We start from the raw sequence: 9,873 nt of genomic DNA on the forward strand, positions 1-9,873 counted from the left end.
CATTACATTTTCCTTCAACCCCACACACGCAGTAAATTTTAAATTTTCTTTCCAAAGTTTTTCCCAATCTTCAAATTGAATGTTATATCCAAAACATCCAATTCGTTGGATAGAACGAATTAAGTTCTTAACCTGAGGTATCACTGTATGTGTATGTTGGCATCCGTCTGTCTTGAGATACAATGGAGTATGCCTCCAGGGGTGAAGTCAAACCACTGCATTTGCAGCACCGAAGTGAGCTCCCTAGGACTCAAGCCTGGGCAGCGTGGATGGAGGTCCTGGTCTGCCCAGATGACAAGATTCTCAGCCTCTCTGATGTGGTCCAGGGCTCTCTCTTGTCCCACCACCAACCATTCCTCTGATGTCGATGGGACGAGAGAAAGTGCTTAACACCTGGTCAGGTGTGTGTGTGTGTATGTGTGTATGCAATTTCAAGTCCAATACAGTAAAAATGTCCATGAAAAATGTCCGCGGTAACTAAAAGTTGCCAACCCTTAACATATCTGCTACCAAAGCCCTGGCCTAGTCATTTTGTCTAGTCCAAGAGAAGGGGAGGCTAAAACAACTCATCTTGGAGCTGCTAAAATAGTTGGGGGAAATCAGCCTAGATGCCCCAGCAGCTGACAACTCTGTGCTACTCTTAAGTATAGTGATTTAATTTACCGAAACTGTAGATGCTTGCATGCATTACTATGTGTTTAAATCTGATGGGTTGGTAGCTGAATTCTAGAGAGTTCTCTAGACGTTCTCATGTGATTGGCTAACATTGGTCACATGAGAGGTGTTTAGTGAAGGAGAGACTCCATTTTTATGTGAAGCAAGATGACTGTGTTTTAGAATCCACTGTGAACACTGCTAAGTTGAATAGAGCGTTGGAGTGCTTATTCTCTGCTTGGAAGAAAAGAGGGCTAAGCTGCAGGAGAAGGTGAAATATTTCATAGGAGCTGCACGGCATGGCCTAACTGAGATGCAGAAAACTGAGTGCTGAGCTCTGGAAAGAGGAAAATACAGTTGTTTTGGAAGTTAGAAGAAGAGACTGTAAACCCATGCTTGGAGAAGCATGTGACTGTAAATATTATGTTGTAATTCAACAATAAGTTTCTGCAAGTCAAGTTTTTGAATGTTAAAGTCTGGACAGTGATTTAATTTCCAAAGAAAGGTGTCAGTCATATATATGATTTGAGCTTCTTAGCTGCGTTTTCGCTGCCCTCACTTCAGAAGCTACCTCTGTGTTTGGGTCAATTGTCCCATCTGCCTCCAAGCAGGAGGTCCTACTTCAAATCTGACAGCACGACATTCCAGGAAAACCATGGCAAATGTTACTCTCCCACTCAGTGATGCCCTTCTGTTTTATTTCTGCTTTGAAGGCACAAGCAGACAGACCCTCAAGCTTTGTCCTTCAGGGGCACCAGGAGGTCACCACCAGCCTGCTCAACACTCGAGTTCTCCGTTGACTCTTGGATCTTGAAGTAAAGAGCGTCGTCAAAGCAGAGTTGGTCAGGCGGCTGTGCTAAAAAAGGCAGTTTCAAAACCAACCCGGTGAAGTAGCCACCCACAAGGGACATGAGTATGGAAACACCGAGACCTGCAGCCTGGTGGAGAGCTTGCTGCGTGGTGCTCCTTGCCATGTTCTCCCCTGCCAAGGTTGCCTCCAGGGTGACATTCTGTGGCAGGAGGCCACGCTGAGGGAAGACCTGGTGAAGACGAGGTCCGTAGGCCTCATCCGGCACCAACAAGATGGCTATGATTCCGCCCACAGCGCCAATGATGCCTGGTAAGCCGTGAAGGTTGTGGATTCCACACTGGTCCTGGAGGCGAACTCTAGTGGCCAAGAATGGTGACATGTACTTGAACCCAAGGATGCAGGCAAGCGAGGAAACAATTCCCAGGGCGAATGCCCCAGCTGGTGAAATGACCATGTCTGCTACTGCGCCAATGGCCACCCCTCCGGCCAACGTGGCATTCTGCAGGTGGCACAGGTTCAGTTTCCCCTTCTTCTCCAGGAGGCTGGAGGTGGCAAAGGAGGTCAGGGCGCTGGCACTGAGAGTAAGCCACGTGTGAAGCACAGCCCTGTGCTGAGCATCTCCTTGGTGGGCGAGGACAGCCACGAAACTGGGCCAGAACACCCAAAGAAACATGGTCCCCACCAAGGACAGAAGGTCAGAGATGTAAGATGGAGTCTCCATTGGGTGCCCCAGCTGCAATCCCGGCCGGTAGAGAGCAATGGAAGTGCCCAGCCCAAAATAGCAAGCAAAGACATGGAGGGTTATGGTTCCTCCGACATCCACTGCCTGGAAATAACTCACGATGAGCCACTCGCAGGCCACGTAGAGAGGGATTTCGCACAAGCTCATGAGAAGAAGCTGGATGGGGCTTGTTCGACCCAGGATGGCCCCAGCAGAGATGAGGACCGTCACGGCTGCAAACTCGGCCGTGAGGATGTTGTAGAGGCCGAGGTGGACTCTCCCATGTTGGCCGTAGTGTACGAAGCCCTGGACGACCAGGGCCCACTGGGTGGAGAAGCTGGCCAAAAGGAAGTTGCAGGCCACGGCGCTGACTCCGTAGCCCTTCATGAAAGCCAGCAGCAAGCCCAACCCCACCAACAGCATCAGCTGGATGTCCTGGAAGAGGGGGAAGATGGCGTAGACCTGGTTGGCGGATGGGTCAGCATCAGCAGGCTGGCTGGCAGCGTCCGTGTGCTCATCGTATGTCACAAAGAGGGCGAAGATCACCAGCACAGCTCCCTGGAAGAGGAACAGCAAGGCAGGCAACCGACAGCGGAGGCTGGTGGAGAACACTTTGGACATCTTGCAGCAGGAGACGCCAAGAAGATCCTGCAGAAAAGGGGAACGCAAAACCACAAGGGGGTCAGCCAGTTCATTGGCAAGCGCTGTAGTCAGAAGTAATTAAAAATGCCTGCCATATTCTTGTTGGCTTCAGAATAATAATAATAATAATAATAATAATAATAATAATAATAATACCCTGCCCTCCCCAGCCAGAGCTGGGCTCAGGACCGCTAACACCAATAAAATCACAGTAAAAGCATAATGGGGGGGGGGGGACCAATTTAAAATACAGGTAAAAATGCAATTTAAAATGCAGCCTCATTTTAAAAGTAGCTGATAGATCAAAACCGTAAGGGGAGGGAAACATAAGGGTCAGACTGAGTCCAAACCAAAGGCCAGGCGGAACAGCTCTGTCTTGCAGGCCGTGCGGAAAGATGTCAAGTCCCGCAAGGCCCTAGTCTCTTGTGACAGAGCGTTCCACCAAGTCGGGGCCAGTACTGAAAAGGCCCTGGCTCTAGTTGAGACCAATCTAACCACCTTGCGACCTGGGACCTCCAAAATGTTGTCATTTGTGAACCTTAAGGTCCGCCACATGGCATACCAGGAGAGGCGGTCCCGTAGGTACGTGGGTCCTAGGCTGCATAGGGCTTTAAAGATCAAAACCAGCACCTTAAACCCGACCCTGTACTCCACCGGGAGCCAGTGCAGTTGGTAAAGCACTGAGTGAATGTGATCCTGCTGTAAGGACCCCGTAAGGAGCCTCGCCGTGGCATTCTGCACCCACTGGAGTTTCTGGGTCAGCTTCAAGGGCAGATTGGAGATAGCACTACGCAACACATTAAATCTTTCTTCTTTTTTTAACCACCATATGGGAAGACCCATGGGGGGAAAATAGACTGATAACTTCCACATCTGATGCTCTGGTCTAAACGCTGCGCTTAAGGTACTGTCACTGTTTATCTTTTATTAGTGGCATTAAACATTAACCAGCGATAGATTCGGAACTGTTCGGCAACTGAGCTTCTTTTTCTGCAGCACTCCCAAACTGCACGTGTTTTTCGATTTCTTGAACCATTAAGACACGTGTGCAAATACAAACATTGCCAGCTGCCAAGGCTGCCACCAGGATGCACGTGTGAACTGTTGCATAGGCTTCTGGCGTTACTGACAAATGGCAAATAAACCTAAGGACCTAAGAAAATCCTGGGGGCGGGGTGTGTCCTGGCCTAAAGCCCGACTTGTTCAGAATCCCGTCCTCACAGGGTTCAAGCAGGACCTGAGAGCAACAGCACTCTCGTCTCCAATTTCCACTTATCGAAACGATAACATAAACTGAAACGCATCTATCCTTCAATATCTGTGGTCCTCTGAATGCTGCAATGCAATTCTCCAAGCCAGTAATGTGCACAGAAATGAATGCATTAGGGATAGTGTGTATAAAAATGGTTATGCAAACGAAAGTAGCACATGAAACACACTCTTTTAGGGGGAAACGGCTTGCAAACACATTAAGCAAAATTGCGTACAAAATTAGGACTAAAACGCTGAAGGGCTTTAAAATAAATACTGTATTTCCCCATGTATTTTTGACTCAGAAACCATGTCCAAAAAATTGGGTTTGTCCCATACATGGATAGTGGTGTGGAGGGAAAGCTGCGTGCAATTTCCCCTAAAAAAAACTCAACTACTTTGGACCATCTCCCCTCATTTTCTTTAAATTTAATCCCCCAAAATTGTGCAGTGATGCAAAAGTACAATCCTCTCTTTTTCTAAGACTGCAAATCCTGGAGTTTCCTGCAGGGTATAAGGAAACAAATGATATGCACCCTTGCCGAATCCAGCTGTTATTGTGACAGAATTTCTATCACCTTGGAGGAGAATTTCGGTCACCGTCATACATTACTGGACTGCAACTCCCATCAGCCCCAGGCAGCGTCACCAATGGCTAGGTAGGATGGGAACCGTGGCCCAGAAAATTCTCGAGAGCGCTAGGGGTGGGGAAGGTGACCCTCTGTGACTCGCCCATCATTCTGCCTGGACGCTGAGGTCCAGCGCGAGGGCCTTCTGGCATTTCCCTCACTGCGAGAAGCAAGGCTACAGGGAACCAGGCAGAGGGCCTTCTCGGTAGTGGCGCCCGCTCTGTGGAACACCCTCCCACCAGATGTCAAAGAGAAATACAACTACCAGACTTTTAGAAGTTTTTAATGTGTGACATTTTGATGTATTTTTAATCTTTGCTGGAAGCTGCCCAGAGTGGCTGGGGAAACCCAGCCAGATGGGCGGAGTACAAATAATAAATTATTATTATTATTATTATTATTATTATTATTATTATTATTACTTGCCTGACAGCAGGAATTTGCAAATTCAGAAGCTTCCGGGCAGTTCTCTCTTCTAAACCAGTTTGGGGTTTGCTTCACCTGTTGCAGAAAGAGGAAAGGACCCGTTACGTCTTGAGGAGAAAGAGTGCTCTGACGAGGTTTGAAAGGACACAGACAGTGCTTACCTCAGATTCGTAATAAATCCGACATGCTTGCTGATATGGACACTCGGCACCTGATCCCTGTTTTCCGGGAATAGCCAATGGGTGGAAAGGGGAGAGGGATTCTGACTGTCTATCCCACTTCCATGTGATGGTTGGATCTCCAGCATAAAGCCTACAAGCGATCGCTGAACAGGTGCGGCCGAACCCATCCAAGGACTGAGAAGTGATTTGTCCTCACCTGTTCTCTGCCTTGCAAGCCCCAGAGGGCAAAGTCTCCCCTTGTGTCTATCGTGGTGATAACGATCAAACATACAGCTGAGAGAGGGAGCATAACCCTTTCATCTCCAGCAGGCCTGCGCTGCTTTACTTATCTCACAGAAACGGGAAGAGCTGTGGCTCAGTGGGTGAACATCGGCCAGGGTCAATCCTGTGCAACCCTTGCTAGGGCTGGGGAAAACTCTTAGGAACCAGTGTCAGATATATACACCTGCAAGTTGCAGCATGTGCCCTCCCTCAGGAGGATAGGGGAGGGAGAGAGGGAGGGAGCGAGAGAGAGAGGTAAAAGAAGAAGAAAAACAAGAGTTTGGATTTGATATCCCGCGGGTGGTGCTGTGGGACGCGGGTGGTGCTGTGGGTTAAACCACAGAGCCTAGGACTTGCTGATCCGAAGGTTGGCGGTTTGAATCCCCACGACGGGGTGAGCTCCCATTGCTCGGTCCCTGCTCCTGCCAACCTAGCAGTTCGAAAACACATCATAGTGCAAGTAGATAAATAGTATCGCTCTGGCGGGAAGGTAAACAGCGTTTCCATGCACTGCTCTGGTTCGCCAGAAGTGGCTTAGTCATGCTGGCCACATGACCCGGAAGCTGTACGCCGGCTCCCTCGGCCAATAAAGCAAGATGAGCGCCGCAACCCCAGAGTCGGTCACGACTGGACCTAATGGTCAGGGGTCCCTTTACCTTTAAGGAGTCTCAAAGCGGCCAACAATCTCCTTTCCCTTCCTCCCCCACAACAAACACTCTGTGAGGTGAGTGGGGCTGAGAGACTTCAAATAAATATGACTAGCCCAAGGTCACCCAGCAGCTGCATGTGGAGGAGCGGAGACGCGAACCTGGTTCACCAGATTATGAGACTACGCTCTTAACCACTACACCACACTGGCTCTCTGGTAAAGGAGCCCTGGACAGTTAAGTCCAGTCAAAGGCGACTATGGGGGTGCAGCGCTCATCTTGCCAGCGTTTATTCACAGACAGCTTTCCAGGTCAGGTGGCCAGCTGGACTAAACCGCTTCTGGCACAACAGGACACCGTGACGGAAACCAGAGCGCCCAGAAACACCATTTACCTTCCTGCCGCAGTGGTACCTATTTATCTACTTGCACTGGCGTGCTTTCGAACTCCTAGGTTGACAGAAGCTAGGTCAGAGCAATGGGAGCTCACCCCGTCGCGGGGATTCGAACTGCCGACCTTCTGATTGGCAAGTCCAAGAGGCTCAGTGGATTAGACCACAGTGCCACCTGCTCCCCTCAAAGAGAGAGAGAGCCTGAGACTGACTATAGAACCTCAGTAGGATATACTGGGATGGAGCATGATATGTATTTTCCAATAATGCAATAAGGGTTCAGAATCTCTCATTTGGTCTACATTTACTATGAACCAGAACTGAAGTTGGAAGGGGCCTGCGGGTCATCTAGTCCAACCCCCTGCAATGGAGGAATCAACACTACTGAAGAGTTAATACTATTATAAAGTTTTAACCTAGGTTTGTTGACGCTTCTGAACTACATCAATGGGATATTTTCTTTTCTTTGAAGTTTTTTTGTTTTTTTTAAAAAAAGTTACTTCTATTTTTTTTCCGGGGATTAAATGAAAAGCTGGAATGGCTTTGTAATTCCGGGACTGTCCCTGGAAAATCGAGACACTTGGAGAGGGTGTTGAGGGCCTACTTTGCTCTTGATGTCTCTAATCCCATGTCACTCAATTCTGGTGTCTATTCCAAAGGCAGATCATCAAACTCTCCAGAGATACATACCGGCCGCTGTCCTGATGAGCTTCTTGCCTTCTCCCAGAGGGATGGGGTAGTAAGTCTTGGACTTAAATACTCAACCAAGCCAGCCTTGTTCTGAATGCTTTCGGCTCCTCTGGGGCCTTTTATAAACGTCCCATCAGGTTAAACAGGTTCCTTCTGACCTATTGGCAGTCATTAGTCAGAGCACTCCAGAGCCGGTTTGTCTCCGGAATGCGCTTCAGGGATGTTAGTACCACTTAGAAGTTGGCAGAAATAATCTCCCCACCCCGACCGCAATTCAAATATGAATGCTGTTTTCAGGGACTAGTTTATATTAGCATTGTAAATCATAATTGGGATGGAATGCTCTGCAATTGCAGCCTGGCCAAAGCAGCCTGGCATTTCGAAAATTAAGAGGATCTGTCGCTGGTCGAAAATGCGCTCTGCGTGCAGAAGGGGCCAGTTTCAGATTCTTGCCTTTTCAGATTTTCATTTTGAAAGTGGATCTATGATTATAGGGCTAGGGGGGAAAGGCCCTTTCTGAAGCCCTGGAGAGACATTGCTGGTTAGAGAAGACCAGTTTCTGTCAAACTGGTGCCCTCCAGATGTTTCCGGGCTCCAGATGTTTCTGCATGCCAGGGGTTGGTGGCCTAGAGAGGTCACTGGACTAACTCGCTCGTCTCACACTCCCATTGCCGAGGGTCCAGATTGTACAAGATGCTGGGTGTACACAGGATAAATTCCAACTTTTCCCTGATGAAAATAGGGGCATCCCATTCCATAATGCTAATTTTATTATTTATACCCCACACATCTTACTGGGTTACCCCAGCCACTCTGGGCAGGTTCCAACATATATAAAAACATAATAAAACATTAAACATTTTTAAAAAACCTTTCCCTATACAGGATTGCCTTCAGACGGCTCGGGGGCTGGATCACTCCATTTGTTGTTGTTGTTTAGTCGTTTAGTCATGTCCGACTCTTCCTGACCCCATGGACCAGAGCACGCCAGGCACTCCTGTCTTCCACTGCCTCCTGTAGTTTGGTCAAACTCATGCTGGTAGCTTCAAGAACACTGTCCAGCCATCTCGTCCTCTGTCGTCCCCTTCTCCTTGTGCCCTCCATCTTTCCCAACATCAGGGTCTTTTCCAGGGAGTCTTCTCTTCTCCCGAGGTGGCCAAAGTATTGGAGCCTCAGCTTCAGGATCTGTCCTTCCAGTGAGCACTCAGGGCTGATTTCCTTCAGAATGGAGAGGTTTGATCTTCTTGCAGTCCATGGGACTCTCAAGAGTCTCCTCCACACCATAATTCAAAAGCATCAATTCTTCGGTGATCAGTACGGACCTTGGTTGGCAAGGTGATGTCTCTGCTTTTTTAAGATGCTGTCTAGGTCTGTCATTGCTTTTCTCCCAAGAAGCAGGCGTCTTTTACCTCGGGTTAAGAACTTTGCTTCGAGATGAGAACAGAAATCGCGCAGCAGCAGCGGAAGGCCGCATTAGCTAAAGTGGTGCTTCAGGTTATGAACAGCTTCAGGTTAAGAACGGACCTCCGGAACAAATTAAATACTTAACCTGAGGTACCACTGTATGTAAATCTGGCACTGCACATAAGCATGGGTTCGTGTAACTAGTTTCCTCTTGGGCCGCACAGGATGTCCCTCTCTAGCAATCGGTCTCGCCTCTCAGGGCAAGGCCCCCCATGCACTCCAAGAACACTACCCACTGCAAGCAGGGATCCCTGGGCTCCAAATGGCGCGGCTGTCTAGAGAGAAGGAACCCTTGGCTGCTGCCAAGATGGTGGGCAAGCAGCCAAGAAGATGTTACAAAACAGCCCGGAACAATGTTCCTTTGCACACACACACACACACACACACCAAATCCACACCCCCTCACTATGATGCACGAAATAAACAAATAAATGCCCCCCACATGCTCCATGTTGTTAGCACATTTCGTTTCACATAATTTAAGCGGGGGGGGGGGCAATAGGATTTTGCACACACGTGCGCAAAGACGGGGCTTGCTCGCAGAGCCAGGAAGCGAGGCTCAGAGAAGCAGCCCTTTTTTTAAAAAAAAAAAAACCCCGCCACCCTCGTTCTTTTTGTCCCACGCTCCCTCGTGGCTTCGTCAGAACCCGCCAAAGGGGCTTTGAAGCTCAGGGTGGAAGGAGACGACATCTGGAAGAAACTTGGGTTAATGAAAACATAATCCTCAAGACGAATCCTGCCCACCTCCTGGGCGTTTTGTGTGTTCCACAGCCCTCCTCCGACGCACGGCACTGAAGTCATTCGTTTGCCCCTGAGTGGGGTCGCTCCAAGTTTTCGCATCTTCTCTTAAGCGTCCCCGATTACTTGCAACTGTCGCAAACTGTGATTGACAGATTGACTGGGTTGACAGTTGATCCTGTGGCCTGGCTTACTGCTTCAGAGCTTGCCCATCAAGCAGGTGGAAATTGTCGTGAGGGGCCTGACAGTAGGTGTGTTGTGTGTGTGTTTAGGTTTGCTGTATTTCAAAAAGTGAAGATCCGGACACAAAAAATTGCTGAGCTTTTTTTGTTTTTTGCCAAGTTGTTGAGGTTTCCCCCCCTCCTC

The 9,873-nt window shown here is 48.8% G+C and overlaps 1 protein-coding gene across 3 annotated transcripts; it reads right to left on the reverse strand.

Annotated features, from left to right (window-relative positions):
• Window positions 1-1,050: 1,050 nt before the first annotated feature.
• LOC310847026 (ammonium transporter Rh type A-like) lies at window positions 1,051-9,626 on the reverse strand. 3 transcript variants are annotated; one of them, XM_083744417.1, is made up of 3 exons: window positions 9,514-9,626; window positions 5,135-5,209; window positions 1,051-2,834 (listed from the first exon to the last, which is right to left on the reverse strand). In XM_083744417.1, the coding sequence occupies exons 1-3, from the start codon at window positions 9,607-9,609 to the stop codon at window positions 1,386-1,388; spliced, it is 1,620 nt and encodes a 539-aa protein (XP_083600543.1). In that variant the 5' UTR covers window positions 9,610-9,626; the 3' UTR covers window positions 1,051-1,385. The 3 variants fall into 3 exon arrangements, with proteins under 3 accessions (XP_083600543.1, XP_083600544.1, XP_083600545.1); XM_083744418.1 differs by lacking the exon at window positions 9,514-9,626 and adding an exon at window positions 7,306-7,453; XM_083744419.1 differs by lacking the exon at window positions 9,514-9,626 and adding an exon at window positions 5,296-5,530.
• Between the last annotated feature and the right edge of the window lie 247 nt (window positions 9,627-9,873).

This window comes from Podarcis gaigeae (genome assembly GCF_964106915.1).
Source record: "Podarcis gaigeae genome assembly, chromosome: 6".
NCBI lineage: Eukaryota > Metazoa > Chordata > Lepidosauria > Squamata > Lacertidae > Podarcis > Podarcis gaigeae.